The 17876-nt window shown below is 36.3% G+C and overlaps 1 protein-coding gene across 1 annotated transcript; it reads left to right on the top strand.

The window, feature by feature from the left end:
- Position 1: 1 nt before the first annotated feature.
- Positions 2-16487, top strand: necap1 (NECAP endocytosis associated 1). Its single transcript, XM_061741486.1, has 8 exons — positions 2-130; positions 8817-8917; positions 9147-9251; positions 10766-10847; positions 11568-11676; positions 13554-13701; positions 13955-14051; positions 14880-16487. Exons 1-8 carry the CDS (start codon positions 36-38, stop codon positions 14932-14934), a joined length of 792 nt encoding a protein of 263 aa, XP_061597470.1. The 5' UTR covers positions 2-35; the 3' UTR covers positions 14935-16487.
- The last annotated feature ends 1389 nt before the right edge of the window (positions 16488-17876 follow it).

The following is a 17876-nucleotide window of genomic DNA, read 5'->3' as shown; positions in this document are numbered from 1 at the left end:
TCAGAACTCCCACATCAGTGACAGCAGGATCCAAGATGGCGGCCGAGGGAGAGTACGAGTCCATCCTGTGCGTGAAGCCAGATGTAAATGTTTATCGCATTCCGCCACGGACCTCCAACCGCGCATACAGGTAAAAAAACAAATAAAAACAATTAAAAACCCACGTATTTAAGAGGATAAAAACAGCTGCGGGTCATTGAAACGCGTCTTTTGCTTTGGATATTTCTCTTAGACTAGTGGATTCTCGTCACTGTGTGTATTGCCGCGTTCCATTTGTCCTCGGAAGTCGGAATTTCCCAGTTCCTAGTCGGAATTATCAACTGGAACGCCCCTCGAAGTGGGATTTCCTACTGGGAAAGTGGGAGAAGCTTCACCACCCCCGAGTTACCATTCCAAGATGGCTGCTATTCCCAGTTCCCAGTTCCGATTTCCGAGGTAAATGGAACGCGGCATATGTGTGTGTTTCTTTCTTTTTCTTTTTCTATTAACTTACTGTCATTATCACCGGAAATCAAGATACTTTTCCAGTTTTTTTATTTATTTTTTCTAGAGATAAATATGCGGGAGGAAATGTTACTATGTTTCTCTGTGCCGCTTTGTTGAGGTGTCACAATAGAGAGCGGAGTTAAGGCTGATTTATGATTCCGCGTTACACCAACGCAGAGACTACGGCGTAGGGTACGCGTCGCCGCGCACCGTACGTTTCGCGTAGACGCGTACCTTACGCCGTAGGCTCTGCGTCGATTTAAGGCAGAACCATAATTCAGGCTTTATTTGTCATCACGCTGGATCGATACCGCTCACGTTGTGTCGTGACAGCCGGGATTTGAGCTTCTGTGGGATCCGACTGGCTCAGCCACGAATCTGATTAATTCTTTTCAATTGATCCTTTCTACTAATTTGGCTGGAATCATCTCCTGATAAGCCAGATGGAAAAAAAAAAACTGATCTAGTCCTCCTGTCTGTACTAACATTCACTTAAATAGTGGCGTTTCAGAAGTGAAATGACAATAACATAGTGTCTGAATAATTTTTAAAGCTAAAAATGTAGAAAAAAAAAAAGTCTACTACACTTAGAATCAGCTTTACTGGCCAGATTTGCATACACAAGCACATTACTCTCTGTGTGCATTTAACTTTTTTTGTAATTATATTAATATTTAACATAATTTAAGGTTCCTATGGGTACTTGAAAACCTTGAAAGTGCTTGAATTTCAATGTTGTGTTTTCAATAGGGATGGGCGGTTTGGACTAAAAAATTATCACGATAATTTCTGGCATTTATCCCGATAACGATAAAAATGACGATACAAAAAGTGTCATCAACGGGAATCTTTCTTTCTTTCTTTCTTTCTTTCTTTCTTTCTTTCTTTCTTTCTTTCTTTCTTTCTTTCTTTCTTTCTTTCTTTCTTTCTTTCTTTCTTTCTTTCTTTCTTTCTTTCTTTCTTTCTTTCTTTCTTTCTTTCAGGCTCATTTCCTCAATTTATCGTTTTTACTGTGAGATGACAAATTCTTACCGTGGGGAATTTTTTTTACGGTTTATCGTGAACGGTAAAATATCACCCATTAGTTTTCAAGGCGTGAAAAGTGCTTGAATTTTAGTTTAAGTGCTTGAAAGTGCTTGAAATTATAACTCTGTGTCTTTCACCAAATTGGGATCAGACTGTATAGTTTAGTTATTACAAGGAGAAATAAAATCAGTAAGATGAAACATGACTAGATGTTTACAGCACGATACAATGTACATAATTGTGATAAACAGCGGAAAAAATAATTATGAGTATATACATTCCCGTGGATATTTTACCCCAGCGATGAGGTGCTTGAAGATTTTGAAAATGACCCTTGAAAGTGCTTGAAAAGTGCTTGAATTTGACCTTGAAAAATGTGTAGGAACCCTGATTATTAGCTTATTTTTTTTAAGATTTCAAAAGGAAGGAGAGCTTCCTAGTTTCAGGAACTGTTTTGTTGCTCTAAATTGTGATGGGATTGAGAAGAGGAAAAATTAAGAGGAGTAGATCTTGTAATGCTGAATCTGTGCCCTGTGCTGTTGCTTACCTACAACTGGATATTAATTAAGAGTTAAAACCAACAAAAATAAAGTGTTGCAACATGTACACAAATCTGTATGTAACAAAACTGTGAACTACTATGTACAAGAACAGTGTAGCTGTTGCAGACATGGTAGTTATAGCATTACAGAGCAGAGTTGCATGATGCAGGTGTGTATGTGTCCGAGTACAAATGTGGTCAAGACGAGAGCTGTGTGACTGTCAGGGTTTATCAAAGCTAAGGCCTCAGGAAAAAAAACAATTCAAGTCCTGGGTTTGCTTTTGTGTGCAGTAGCATTTACCAGATTGGAGGAGTTTCTGTCCACAATGTGATGGATCTACAGTGATGCTCTTTTCTCTTCCTGACCGTGGACAGGTACAGGTTTTAGATCGAAGGCTGGTCGACCGCAATTGTGTTTTTTTTCTGCTTGCCTTGCTATTCGTTGAAGTCTGTCAAACCAAGAAGTGATGGAAAGACAGAGGACAGACTGGATTGCAGTGTAAATGTTGACAAGCAGTTCCCGAGGCAGGTTGAATGTCCTGATGTTGCCATGTGGAATGACAACCTCAGATCCTGGCACATTCCAAAAAAACATGTTCATAATTAGGAATGGGCGATATTTTACCGTTCACGATAAACCGTCAAAAAAAATTTGCCACGGTAAGAATTTGTATCTCACGGTAAAAAGGATAAATTGAGGAAATGAGCCTGAAAGAGAAAGAAAGAAAGAAAGAAAGAAAGAAATTAGCCTGAAAGAAAGAAAGAAGGAAAGAAAGAAAGAAATGAGCCAGAAAGAAAGAAAGAAAGAAAGAAAGAAAGAAAGAAAGAAAGAAAGAAAGAAATGAGCCTGAAAGACAGAAAGAAAGAAAGAAAGAAATGAGCCAGAAAGAAAGAAAGAAAGAAATGAGCCTGAAAGAAAGAAAGAAAGAAAGAAAGAAAGAAAGAAAGAAAGAAAGAAATTAGCCTGAAAGAAAGAAAGAAAGAAAGAAAGAAAGAAAGAAAGAAAGAAAGAAAGAAAGAAAGAAAGAAATGAGCCAGAAAGAAAGAAAGAAATTAGCCTGAAAGACAGAAAGAAAGAAAGAAATTAGCCAGAAAGAAAGAAAGAAAGAAAGAAAGAAAGAAATGAGCCAGAAAGAAAGAAAGAAAGAAAGAAAGAAATGAGCCAGAAAGAAAGAAAGAAAGAAAGAAAGAAAGAAAGAAAGAAATTAGCCTGAAAGACAGAAAGAAAGAAAGAAATGAGCAAGAAAGAAAGAAAGAAAGAAAGAAAGAAAGAAATGAGCCAGAAAGAAAGAAAGAAATTAGCCTGAAAGAAAGAAAGAAAGAAAGAAAGAAATTAGCCTGAAAGAAAGAAAGAAAGAAAGAAAGAAAGAAAGAAAGAAATGAGCCTGAAAGAAAGAAAGAAATTAGCCTGAAAGAAAGAAAGAAAGAAAGAAAGAAAGAAAGAAAGAAAGAAAGAAAGAAAGAAAGAAAGAAAGAAATGAGCCAGAAAGAAAGAAAGAAAGAAAGAAAGAAAGAAAGAAAGAAAGAAAGAAAGAAAGAAAGAAAGAAAGAAAGATAAATTCCCGTTGATGACACTTTTTGTATTGGTATTTTTTTTATCGTTATCGGGATAAATGCCAGAAATTATCGTGATACATTTTTTAGTCCATACCGCCCATCCCTATTCATAATAGAGCACTGAGCGACCAATGAGTAAAACAAAACAAAGAAGATACACAGTGAAAAGAAAAAAAGGAATAAACAAACAAACCGAAAGAAGGAAAAAACGCAAGTGATCAGTCAGGAATTAGGGAACAAAGATACTTCTGAAGATGCTGGGCTTTTTGAATCGTGCAAGATTTTAAATATGTTTTGAATTGAATTATTTTGTTTAAATATGCAATAAAGATTGGATTAATTTTCAAAAAGCGACATTTATGAATAAAAAATTTAGCCAATATAATTAAATTATTAATCCCAAAGTCTATTTTTTTGTCCTCCACTTGTAAACCAACTTTAATTCTTTCAAATGTAAGAATGGGAATGGTTTGATCATTATAGGTTATCCAGTATTGGAAAGCATCCCAAAAGGTCCTGGTTAAGCCACAAGAAAATAAAAAGATGCTCTAAGGTTTCGATGTCTGTGTTACAAAAAGTATCCTGGCACATTGTAGTGTGCCAAATTTAGTCAAATTCTTTCCTGTCATGTGCTTTGAAACAGTCAATTGTTCAATTTCAATTTCCAGCATTAGATGTGTATAGGCTCAAATTAAAGCAAATATTTTGTATCTGTAAATAAACTTTGTACTTGTAGAAATATTTTGTGCGTGTGCAAAAAATATTTGTACTTGCAAAAAATATTTGTACTTGTAGAAATATTTTGTGCGTGTGCAAAAAATATTTGTACTTGCAAAAAATATTTGTACTTGTAGAAATATTTTGTGCGTGTGCAAAAAATATTTGTACTTGCAAAAAATATTTGTACTTGTAGAAATATTTTGTGAGTGTGCAAAAAATATTTGTGCATGTGCAAAAAAATATTTGTACTTGTAGAAATATTTTGTGCGTGTGCAAAAAATATTTGTACTTGCAAAAAATATTTGTACTTGTAGAAATATTTTGTGCGTGTTCAAAAAATATTTGTACTTGCAAAAAATATTTGTACTTGTAGAAATATTTTGTGCATGTGCAAAAAAATATTTGTACTTGTAGAAATATTTTGTGCTTGTGTAAAACATTTTTGTTGCAGTGGAATTATTTCGTCTGTGTGCATCATTGGATATAAAAGCTACAAACTTTTTTTTACAAAAGCTACAAACTTTGCACACACGCACAAAATATTTCTACAAGTACAAATATTTTTTTGCACATGCACAAATATTTTTTGCACACTCACAAAATATTTCTACAAGTACAAATATTTTTTGCAAGTACAAATATTTTTGGCACATGCACAAAATATTTCTACAACTACAAATATTTTTTGCAACTACAAATATTTTTTGCACACGCACAAAATATTTCTACAAGTACAGTAGCTGCAATTTGATCGACTGATGCTCGCAGTAGAGGATGAAGAGTTGAACATTTCCCAGCTTTTGACGTATTTGATGCAACACACAAAACCCACAGTTTGAACTGAGCACCGCTTGACTTCCCCCCATTCAAACTGAATGGACAGCAACTCTGAGGACGCTTGCAGTGCCTACGCGTGAGCCAGGGGTTAAAGATTTTTATTTTTCTAGCGTTGTTTGAAGTACTAATGACTCATCATGGTTCTGCCTGGAGATTGAGGTTGGCACACTCTGTTTGGAGAGCTGGGACAAAGTTTCTGATACATCAGACTTTGCTAATCACTGCTTAGGATAGGGAGGAAAAAAACACTTTCTAAATCAACTAATATCTTAGATTTTATTGTTCAGTTTGTACAGACAGATGGAAGGCTGTTTTTGCAACGCGGATGATCTAAATCTCAAGATTCTTTATTTGTCATTGAGCCAGCGTCACGGCACAACAACATTTTATTCCAGCACAGCCCGTCTCCAGAAAAGGAGATGTGGTGAGAGAGGACAGAGCTGAGATGTCAATGTGACATTTAAAAAAATTCATAATATAACTATTACATCTTTGCGTGTCCCTCACACTTAAACACAGGCCTTGAGGGTTGGGATAATTCACAACAGTCACAAAGGCAAACAGGGAAATCAAATGTTGCATCATTGATTAATGGGTTAAGAAAATTAGGAGAAGTTTTTCCGAATATTTATCAAGTTAGAATACAATACACAGCTTTCTGTTTTGGTGGAGGAATAAATATCAGCTCTAAGCTTTATTCATTTGTCTGCCTTCGTTAAAAGGGTCAGTTATTATTGCCTCATATAAGACTATTACAGATACATTGTAATTTCTGTATATTTATGTTTATGAGTTTTATCAGAACAAAATATAGAAAAGGCTGCTTAATGCTATTTAAAAATGGTATCAGCTCAGTTTGTCTGTTGTTTACAGTACAGCGCAGTAACACGTGAACAGATGGCGCTTGTGAGTCAAGTCTTCACAGTCGCTTGATTACTCATTTAAGGATGATATTGCTGGACAAATGAGCCGATAAATGTTGTATCAAGTGGAACCCAGACAAGTATCGGAGTTTTTAACTCCACAGAGACCAGTAAAGACCAGGGGCCTCATTTAAAATGGAGTGCGTAGGATTCATACTAAAAGTGCACGTACGCTCAAAAGCCGAAAATGCCGTGCGCAAAAAAAAATCCGGATCAATAAAACCATGTGCACGCAGACTTCCACGCAGTCCAGCTGGAAGGTTGCGTAGCTGAATCCGCCCCTTTACACGCCCAGAAATGCATATGGATGAGCCTGCTGAGCATGCGCAGTGGCTTTCTGCAGCCTGTTTGGCGCAGATCCATGGTTTGGCGTCAGAATGAATGAGAAGTAGCAGCCACCGTGAGACTGACTTTCACGGAGACAGAGATGTTGTAGATGATGTGGAGGACAGGAAAACCACATTATTTGGTGGTCACAGTAAAAGTTAGAATAAGTATATAAATAGTATACAATAAAATAAAGTGAGTGGGTGGCAGCACGCCGTTGCTGCGCTAAACGCCGTGAGTTCCCCGGCGCAAGGGGGGACATGCCCCCCGTCTTTTCAAAACCATGTTTTTTTTCCCCTTACTTTTTACAGTTTAAAAACTAACGGTAGGATCAGCCTGCAAATTGCAAATTGCAAATTATCAAGACACTGTATGAAAGCGATACGAAAACGGCCCCGCAGCCCCGCTTCATCCCCCGCTCCCCCTCCTCCTCCTCTCCCGTCTCTCCTCAGAGCTGCTCAGGGCGGGTTTATGGTTCCGCGTCACCGACGCAGAGCCTACGCCGTAGGTGCGCGTCGCCGCGTACCCTACACCGTAGGCTCTGCGTCGTTTTAACGCGGGACCCTAATTTAGGCACCATATACAAGCAGCACGTAAAGGTTTCACGCGCGCGTAAAACTCATATATATGAAAAATCTGTGTCCCTTTAGGGGCTCCGTGGGGCTCCCTAAACGCAGCCCCTCATTTGTTCTGTCCTAAAGCGGTGGGTGAATAAGAGGCTGCAGCAGCAGCAGCAGAGTCCTGACTGACAGCTTCAGAGCCGGCTGATCGTGTCCGTCTGTGTGTGAAGCTGTCACAGCTTCACACACAGACGGACACGATCAGCGCTATATTATTTTATTTTATTATTTTATTATTTTAAGCCTGACATATGTTGTGATATGTGATGACATTATTAAGAGTATGACATGAATCTGGCTTCATTTCACCACCTCACAGCCTGCCTCGCCAGTTCCCCGTGTCTTAAGTAAATTCTTACGGGAGGGTGCTAGTTGCCGTAAAGATACGCAGATTTTTCGGTTAGTTTTTTCTTTTTAGATCCGAGGATTTGCGTAGAAGGTGGCTTCCGCAACTTTCAGGCGCTTTTTCTGCGCAAGCAAGCTTTATAGATGAGGCCCCAGTTCAGTTCATAATATTTGGAAAACGATTGATAAACTCACAAAAGAAACTTATGATAAATGACATAGAAATAGAGAGAGTAAATGAAATAAAATTTCTTGGAGTCATAATAGACAACAAACTATCCTGGAAGCCACATATACAGTACAATAAAGCCAAAATATCCAAATCAATTGCAATATTACACAAAGTCAAACACCTTCTTAATCAATCATCACTATACACCTGCTCCTTCATACTTCCATATATGAGCTACTGTGTGGAAGTGTGGGGGAACACATAGAAAACAAACACGGATACAATACTCAAACTTCAAAAAGAGCAATAAGAATTGTAAATAAAGCGGCTTTTAGAGAATCAACAAACCCACTCTTCATCAACCTGAGAACACTCAAATTCAAGGATCTGGTCGACTTCAAAACTTTACAAATCAAAATCAAAGCAAATCATCATCAGTTGCCACAAGACATCCAGAAGTTGTTTCAAATAAAAGAAAATAAACACAATCTCAGGGGAATATGCAATTTTAAAAAACAGCATGTACGAACAAACATCAAAACCCATTGTGTATCAGTGATGGGAGTTAATCTGTGGAACAACTGCAAAGATGAAATGAAATCATGCAAATCACTAAGTAAGTTTAAACAAATCTTTAAAATCAATACTCTTTATGGATACAAAACGGAAATGGACACATTAACTGACAGCCAGTGACCAAAGTGCCTTGCTCAGCTGAACCACTTTTTCTTTTCTTTTATGCTTTTCTTTTAGAAGTTCTGCGAAATGAAGAAATTGTAAAAACAGAACATTAGTAGGGGTAGGACTAGAAAAGTTTTTTGAAACTTCATCCCACACCCTTTCAAACAGGAAATATTTATCTACATATAGATTTGTCTCTTTAATTTGCTTTGTTTTGCTTATGGTTTTTTTTTTTTTTTTTTCGGTATATACATTTTATGTATTCTGATTATTTTTTTGTTTTTGTTTTAACCTGTTTGAATAAATAATTAAATGAAAAAAAAATGAAATAAAGGCATCGGCCTCCAGAAGATCCTCAGTTCTGCTGATTACATTTGAATCTACTCCTCAGACATAAGATCATAAGAGCAAAGATTTTGCAAAAGGTTTGTGCTACTTGTAACATCAGATCTTTTTAAAGGCAGAATCTTAGACTTTAGGATCTTGAAACAGATACATAAGAGATTCAAGGACTTAATAGATAAAAACATGTTTAATTTAGACTGCCTAATGGTACTAATGGTGTAACCTTGTGTGTCCAGGGCGGCGGACTGGAAGCTGGACGCTCCAGACTGGTCTGGGCGAATGAGAATCACAGCCAAGGGCAAAGTGGCGTTCATTAAACTGGAGGACAAAGTCTCAGGTTTGATGTTTCTGCTTTTTATAAATACAACGTGGTTACTTTATAACTCTTACTTTGACTTCTTGTAGTGTTAAAGTGCTGCTTATGCTGATGTTTCCATGGTGTGCGAGTCGTTCACACAAACTTAAAGCATCTTTCATGCCCAGTACAGCTATCAAATGCATATCCTGAACTTGAAACGGTGCAGTAATGTCTCAGTTTGAGCCTCACCTGCTCTCTGGTCCTGCAGGGGAGCTGTTTGCTCAGGCACCGGTGAAGGAGTATCCCGGTATCACGGTGGAAACTGTCAGTGACTCCAGCCGATACTTCGTTCTCAGGATACAAGATGACAGTGGTGCGTACTTAAATATTAAAGGGGACCTATTATGGCATCTAATACCTGTTTTAAACAGGCCTTGGATGTCTTAAAAACAAGCTTTTGATTGTTTTTGCTAAATAAATTAGAAATTCAGCCTTTAAACCAGAGGTCGGCAACACAAAATGTTGAAAGAGCCGTATTGGACCAAAAACACAAAAAACAAAATATGTCTGGAGCCGCAAAAAATGAAAAGTTTTGTATAAACCTTAGAATGAAGACAACACATGCTGCATGTTTCTATATTAGTTATAACTGGGGGAAGATTTTTTTTTTCATTATGTACTTTGAGAAAAAAGTCAAATGTCGAGAAAAAAGTCGATATGTCGAGGAAATAGTCAAAATTTCGTGAAAAAAGTTAAAATGTTGAGAAAAAAGTCGAAATGTCGAGGAAATAGTCAAAATTTCGTGAAAAAAGTTAAAATGTTGAGAAAAAAGTCGAAATGTCGAGAAAAAAGTCAAAATGTTGAGAAAAAAGTCGATATGTCGAGGAAATAGTCAAGATTTCGTGAAAAAAGTTAAAATGATGAGAAAAAAGTCGAAATGTCGAGATAAAAGTCAAAATGTCAAGATTAAAAAGGAAAGGAAAAAGGAAGAAAAAAGAGGAAAAAAAGAAACAAAAAAAGAAAAAAAGGTCAAACATTTTTGAAAAAGCTCCAGGGAGCCACTAGGGCGGTGCTTAATAGCTGCATGCGGCTCGCCGACCCCTGATCTAAACCAGGTCTTTATCTTCCCATTCTCTAACCTCATTATCTATGCAGGATTCTGAGTGGGCGGGGCTATGATAATGAGGCTCTGTGCTGATTGGCTGCCTGAATGATGCGATACACCGCTACGAAAAAATGGCAGAAGCTCCAGCCGGCGGAGTTATTTACACCGTATCATAACTGCATGCGATGTGAGCGAGCGTCAGCGACAAAATCAATTCCATTGCTTTATTTTCTATTGACTGTCCTAACTGGCTGTTTTGAGCTGAACATTTGTTGGACGCGCTGCTTCTATTTTCTTCCTGTCGCTCCCGTTGAAAGCCGGTTGAAAGCGCTGTAGGAAACGGTCATGATGAGGAACGGCTGATCAGTTAGTTGAAATGAGAAGTTATCTCTATGATTCCTCCTCATTTCACTACAAAAACCTCAATAAAGTGGCAGCTGCTGGAGGGAGATGGACAGAGTTAGGACACGGTTTTATAGTTGTGGACGTGGTTTGCATTTTGGTTACGTAACGAAAATGCGCTGAATCTGAACGGCTCGTAGATCCACATCACACTGGACGGCTCATCCGGGCGGCTGTACAGACACTGCAGAATTTAGTTGCTTTCCTCCTTCTCTGAGTTGGCAGGCTGAGGGGAGACCACTTTATATATGTTAAAGCAAGAGAAAACCTGTTTTTCATAGTAGGTCCCCTTTAAGAAAGTCATTTTTGCTTGTAGGTTGGTTGTGTTAAAGATCCTGCTCACTGGTTTACACGTCAGCATCACGGTTTCTTGTGTGCAGGACGTAGTGCGTTCATAGGAGTCGGCTTCGGAGACCGAGGGGACGCGTTTGACTTCAACGTGGCTTTGCAGGATCATTTCAAGTAAGCAGAGTGATTCCGGTGTCAAAAAGTGGTTGCTTTCTTCACTTTTAAAAAGTAATTTAATTGCAAAAGATACAATATCACTCCTGTTTTTTTACCTAACATTAAAACACTGCAAAAACTCAAAATCTTACCAGGAATATTTGTCTTATTTCTAGTTAAAATGTCTCATTTTTAGTCAAAAAATCTCATTACACAAAAGTCATTACCAGAAAAATATCTTTTTATTTTTCTGGTAACAAGATTTATCTTCTTATTACAAGCAAAAAAAATCTTGTTCCACTGGCAGAATTTTCTACTTATTTTAAGTGAAAATCTACTTGAAACAAGTGAAAATTGTTGTTTTTTCCAGTGTTGAGTCTTGTTTTAAGTGTAATGAGATTTTTTGGACTAAAAATGAGACATTTTAACTAGAAATAAAAATATTCTTGTTAAGATTTTGAGTTTTTGCAGTGTATGCTTTAAATTTAAATTGATCCCAAGTATGTTTAATTTTTTCCCCTGAGGCATTCCCTATTGAAGTTAAAACAACAAAAAGAAACTGCTCATGGAAGCTTTCTGGCCTCTTTACTGTGACTTTCTTCTGCACATGTTGTCGATATGAACATTTCTTGAAGATCTGCTTGTGCAAAGCTGCATGCCGTCCTTGTTCTGCAAACTGCTGAGGTGCATTCTTTATTTCTGTATATGTGCTGATATTGTTTTTCTGGCTCCTCACAGATGGGTGAAACAGGAGAATGAAATCAGTAAAAATGCCCATCTCGGGGATTCGGGGCCGAAGCTGGACTTGGGCTTTAAGGAGGGACAGACCATCACGCTCAACATCGGAGTAAGACGCAGTTTCTCCAAACGTGAAGATGTTAATCAAAAAAGTGGAAAAATTTAAGCTAAAGATCCAGGCACTCGAGACGAGGTGGATAAAAAGATAAAAAAGCCTTTATTAGAAGAGGGCTGCCAACATGTTTTGGCCTATCTGGCCTTCATCAGGGCGAAAGCAATACAGAGGAAAGGAACCCATATAAATAACCACAGGTGTGGTAATGAGCACAGGTGAAAACGATCACTCATCAAGGCGAAAACACAGGTGAACCATATAGCAACATTTTAAGGTGGTATGGGGAGTTAAACTCATCACAACCAATAATCAATGGAATAAAACATCCGTATAGTACACAAAGAAAGCACCGTAGATATGAGAAAAACATGTCTACAACCTGTGTAAAGACAGGTCTGAAAAAGAAAAAAAAACACTACACAATATGAAACCAAAATCAAAAGGAAACAACATGACAAGCCGACAAAAGACGGCATATAATTAAAATAGGCTACAGTAAAGTGAAGATTTTAAGATTGTCCTGAAATCGTGATCTGAATAAACTCAGATGGCTAATGGGTGCTGAAAATCACAATTTATGCTTTTTTGTTCCTAATCAGCATTTTTATACATGACACATAAGTGCTTTCACTGTATTTGGCTGTGTAAAAAAAATAAAAAATAACAACTTTATACCGCTGGTAAAAATAGAGCTTAAGTTCTTAAGTTAATACACTGCAAAAACTCAAAATCTTAACAAGAATATTTGTCTTATTTCTAGTTAAAATGTCTCATTTTTAGTAAAAAAAAAAATCTCATTACACTTAAAACAAGACTCGTCACTGGAAAAAACAACAATTTTCACCTGTTTCAAGTAGATTTTCACTTAAAATAAGTATAAAAATCTGCCAGTGGAACAAGATTTTTTTGCTTGTAATGAGAAGATAAATCTTGTCCCACTGGCAGATTTTTCTACTTATTTCAAGTGAAAATTTACTTGAAACAGGTGTAAATTGTCAAATAACAAGTTATTTTTCTGGTAATGACTCTTGTTTTAAGTGTAATGAGATTTTTTGACTAAAAATGAGACATTTTAACTAGAAATAAGACAAATATTCCTGGTAAGATTTTGAGTTTTTGCAGTGTAGAACTAAAGCAATGCATTTCATTTATCTTTAATTCGTAAAAAATTTACTCAAATCATCTTTATGGTAAATTGTCAAGAATCGTATGATAAACCAGACTTTTGTTCTGTTTTGAAAATATTTTCACTTCATTTTGTTTTGCAGCACCGGAAATGGTTAAAGGCCTTCACTTACTTAACACTGTCTTTTATCCTGTTTAGGTTAGAAAATGAACTTAATGATGCCTTTCTCACTCATTTATCAACATTAACACATTTATTCACTGCAAAAACTCAAAATCTTACCAGGAATATTTGTCTTATTTCTAGTTAAAATGTCTCATTTTTAGTCAAAAAAATCTACGGTAATTACACTTAAAACAAGAGTCATTACCAGAAAAATAACTTATTTGACAATTTTCACCTGTTTCAAGTAAATTTTCACTTGAAATAAGTAGAAAAATCTGCCAGTGGAACAAGATTTATCTTCTCATTATAAGCAAAAAAAAAAATTCTACTTACCGGTATTTTAAGTGAAAATCTACTTGAAACAGGTGAAAATTGTTATTTTTTCCAGTGATGACTCTTGTTTTAAGTGTAATGAGATTTTTTTACTAAAAATGAGACATTTTAATCAGAAATAAGACAAATATTCTTGTTAAGATTTTGAGTTTTTGCAGTGTTAGCGTCATGACTCAGCCCATTTTTTACACAAGTATTTTGTCATCATTTTATTTGATCAGCTTTTGTTTTTTTTCTCCATCTGCAGCAAGGTAAAAAGAGGGATAAGCCACGTCCACAGAGCTCGGGAGGGTTCGGCCTCCTGCCACCGCCACCTGGAGGAAAGATCGCTCCACCTCCATCACTGAGCTCATCCAATCACAACATAGACCCGCAGCCCGGAGACACGGCGGCAGGTACATGGAAAAACTCATTATTAGCCCACATGTGAAATTAATTGGAAAAAAAGAAAAATTGCAGTCAGTGAGACGAGATTCTGGATTACTGGCCCCATTTTGTGTGTCGGGAGTGTGTGCAGTTTTAACCGACACAGTGACCCATTTTCACACTCACTTTGTTAATTAGCGGCGGCTCTTCTGCCCTCCGACTGCAGAAAAAAGAAAGAAACTTGACGGCGTAAGCTGCAAGCTCTGTTTTTCTGTCTCTCAGGATGTCTGCTGGAGCTGGACAGCAGTAACTCCAACACGGTAGTTCAGTCAAATCCCACTTCAGACCTTCTATGGGGCGACTTCTCTGCTCCTGCAAGGTATTCTCCGCATGCTTATCATTCACACGTTGTAGCTAAACATATAGGGACAAGCAAAAATGGTGTGTCTGTAGGAAGTTTGTAACTGGGACAAGGAAACGTGGCTTATTACACTACACTGCAAAAACTCAAAATCTTAACAAGAATCTTTGTCTTATTTCTAGTTAAAATGTCTCATTTTTAGTCAAAATAAAATCTCATTACACTTAAAACAAGACTCATCACTGGAAAAAAAGATTTTCACTTAAAAAAAGTATAAAAATCTGCCAGTGGAACAAGATTTTTTTGCTTGAAATGAGAAGATACTGGCAGATTTTTCTACTTATTTCAAGTGAAAATTGTCAAATAACAAGTTATTTTTCTGGTAATGACTCTTGTTTTAAGTGTAATGATATTTTCTGACTAAAAATGAGACATTTTAACTAGAAATAAGACAAATATTCCTGGTAAGATTTTGAGTTTTTGCAGTGTAACCTGGTGATTATTTCTACCTCCAGAAATTCTGTAAACTGGAATTGTAAACAGAAAATACACCTAATGGGAACATGTCCATTTTGCAAAAAGTCCCCACATATCATGAAAAAAGATTCTACACTTGCAAGAGTTGGTTTTTCTGAAGAATTGTTCCTCCAAACTGTAAAGTCAACAATTTTTCACATCTTCATATCCCTTATGACGTACCAGAAATTGTCACATTAGAGTTTTGGATTTTATTGTCCCTTCAGGCACCCAAACATTTGCTTTCAGGCACATTTTTCAATGTTCTCTTTAATAAGTAATCAGAATATTAACATAAAGAGCCTCTAACGTTAGTGTTTCTGTTTCCAGCGCCGTTCCGCCTCCATCACGACCTCAGAACTCCGGAAACTGGATCCAGTTTTGAGCCGTCATTGGTTACGTCAGTTGTGATTTTCCGTCTCATCTGCATCTGTGTCCCTCCTACGCATCATTACACTAAGAGTAACTCATCTCATCTCAAAGCAAAGTCAAGAGCCACCACTGTGCTGTAGAATTATTTGTCATATTTCTCTAAAGTTGACACAAAATTGAACATTAATGAGCTAAAGCCATCCGATTGCGGCACATCTCTAATACTATTTAAGGGCTAAGTGTGATGTCCTGAGTAGCAGGTGTTCTTCTTTATGTATTTGCATCAGCACCCCAGTAGATGGCGCTCTTAAGCTGGATAAAGTCCTTTTTTTAATTTGCTTCTGCAGCAGCGCCCCCTGCAGGCGTAGTAGAGTACTGCAGTCAAAGTTGCTTCCTGCAACCTGTTGAAAGTCATACGAAAAGCTCAAATCAATGCATTTTTAAAGGATTACGATTAATGTGTTTGTGTAATATTGTTTGATTGGCACTTTAATTTCTAAGTTTTGTCTCTGAGCCTTTTTTGAACATTTTTGAGTAATATTTTGCCAGTTTTCTGAAAGAACAGTGGTGTAAAGCGGTTGCCATATAGGAGGATGAGTTGAGCCAATCCTGACGGTTCAAAGCTCATTCATAGAAATCTCAATGAATTCTTATAATGTTGGCCAAATGTTAGTTCTCCAAGCACGGTAAACAGAGGAAACTGCCATTATTTAATATCTCTTTTTTACTTAAGTTGCCTTTTATCACGTGTTTTGTTCAACATCACAGAAATCAAGAACATTGCAGAGAAGTTGGTGTTTCTGGAAGGACTGAGCTTTACTTGAAGCCTGAAGAGATAATGTTTAAAGAAATATATGGCATGGATTCTTATAAATCTATACATTTTATGTTTACAATGTAAAATCACATTTGTTTACGAGAGAGTACTTACAATCAGCCGAAACATTTTGTTGCAATACTAACATCAGCTTCCAAAACTGGTGAGCATTCTTTTTCTTTTTCCATTTTCACAGCAAATAAGCTAAAAGAGTTTAGTATTTCTTATCCTGCACAGTTTCTATCCAACTGTAGATCAAATCTACTTGGCTAAATAATTACAGGTCTGTTTACTGCAGTCGGTTGCAGTTGATTGGATCAGCAGGTAAATCAAAGCTTTCTGCAGCTGCTGCAACACATTAATGTGTTATTAATGAAATAAATTATAATTGTGAGCATGCAGTGTTGATTCCTCTTCAACCAGTCTTGATTTTAGAAAAAAATTCTGAAAATCAGCCCAAAATAAAACGTGATGGTATAAAGAACTATAGTTTAATGACTATGTTACGGAATATATTCATTTTGAACAAAATGGAAGAAGTATTTGCAGCAGAATTACACATTTTGATCATTTTACCAGCTTTTTCCTATTTGGGAAATGTGCATGACAATGCCTGCACTTTGCAAAATATTAATAATTGAACTACACTGCAAAAACTCAAAATCTTAACAAGAATATTTGTCTTATTTCTAGTTAAAATGTCTCATTTTTAGTCAAAAAATCTCATTACACTTAAAACAAGACTCATCACTGGAAAAAACAACAATTTTCACTTGTTTCAAGTAGATTTTCACTTAAAATAAGTAGAAAAATCTGCCAGTGGAACAAGATTTTTTTGCTTGTAATGAGAAGATAAATCTTGTTCCACTGGCAGATTTTCCTACTTATTTCAAGTGAAAATTTACTTGAAACAGGTAAAAATTGTCAAATAACAAGCTATTTTTCTGGTAATGACTCTTGTTTTAAGTGTAATGAGATTGTTTTGACAAAAAATTAGACATTTTAACTAGAAATAAGACAAATATTCCTGGTAAGATTTAGAGTTTTTGCAGTTTATCTGGGAGATAGACTGGCACCCTTCCTATAAAACTGCTCCTGCGTGATTTTGACATAAAAACTAAAAGAAACGACTGACAAAACCTGTCAGTCAGAACCTTGTAAATTCACCAAGTGGATTTAAATTTTTCCCTAAATGTTACTCTAAGTTAACGACCTAACTCAGACGGATGATGTGCAGGATAGTGTGTTAGTAAGACTCTTTAAGACTGTAAAATGAAATGCTTCTTTACTTTATTCTTTGTTACAGATCATTTTTGAGCGTACACTTTAATGTGAGTCGTCAGACTGAAAACAAGCGGAACAAAGTGATTGTTTTTCCTTCAAACTGAATGTTTTAATGGCAGCAAATGAAATGTTAATCTGAGCACCGATTGTGAATTCCGATCGAGTTTACAGGACTTTGACATAAATCATGTAAATTATTTTCTCTGTGAATTCATTTTTCTGCGTAGATATTTGAGATTTACTGTGATCAAATCACTTTGAGTGTATTTAAGTGACATTACTAATATACAGGTACAGGGCTGCTGGATATTTGTTGACGTGTGTTGCTACGATATCATGTGTCCCGTTGCTCACTCATTCCACTCTGGTTGTAAAGTCTCTGGACTAATACTTGATTTATGACCACTTTAATGAGAAAGAGGCAATAAAACCTTTCAAAGGATGTCTGAAGGTCTGCTCTTCTTTTACCTTCATTATGAAACCTGCTGTGGAATAAATGACATTATACAGGACTGTCTCAGAAAATTAGAATTTGTGATAAAGTTCTTTATTTTCTGTAATGCAATAAAAAAAAATAAAAAAATGTCATACATTCTGGATTCATTACAAATCAACTGAAATATTGCAAGCCTTTTATTATTTTAATATTGCTGATTATGCTTTACAGTTTAAAATTAAGATTCCCAGAATATTCTAATTTTTTTTAGATAGGATATTTGAGTTTTCTTAAACTGTAAGCCATGATCAGCAATATTTAAATAATAAAAGGCTTGCAATATTTCAGTTGATTTGTAATGAATCCAGAATTTATGACATTTTTGTTTTTGTAATTGCATTACAGAAAATCACAATAT

The sequence above is a fragment of the Cololabis saira genome, chromosome 15 (assembly GCF_033807715.1).
Source record: "Cololabis saira isolate AMF1-May2022 chromosome 15, fColSai1.1, whole genome shotgun sequence".
Classification (NCBI taxonomy): domain Eukaryota; kingdom Metazoa; phylum Chordata; class Actinopteri; order Beloniformes; family Belonidae; genus Cololabis; species Cololabis saira.
The sequence above is the reverse complement of the archived record's forward strand: the minus strand, read 5'-3'. Positions and strand labels throughout refer to the sequence as shown.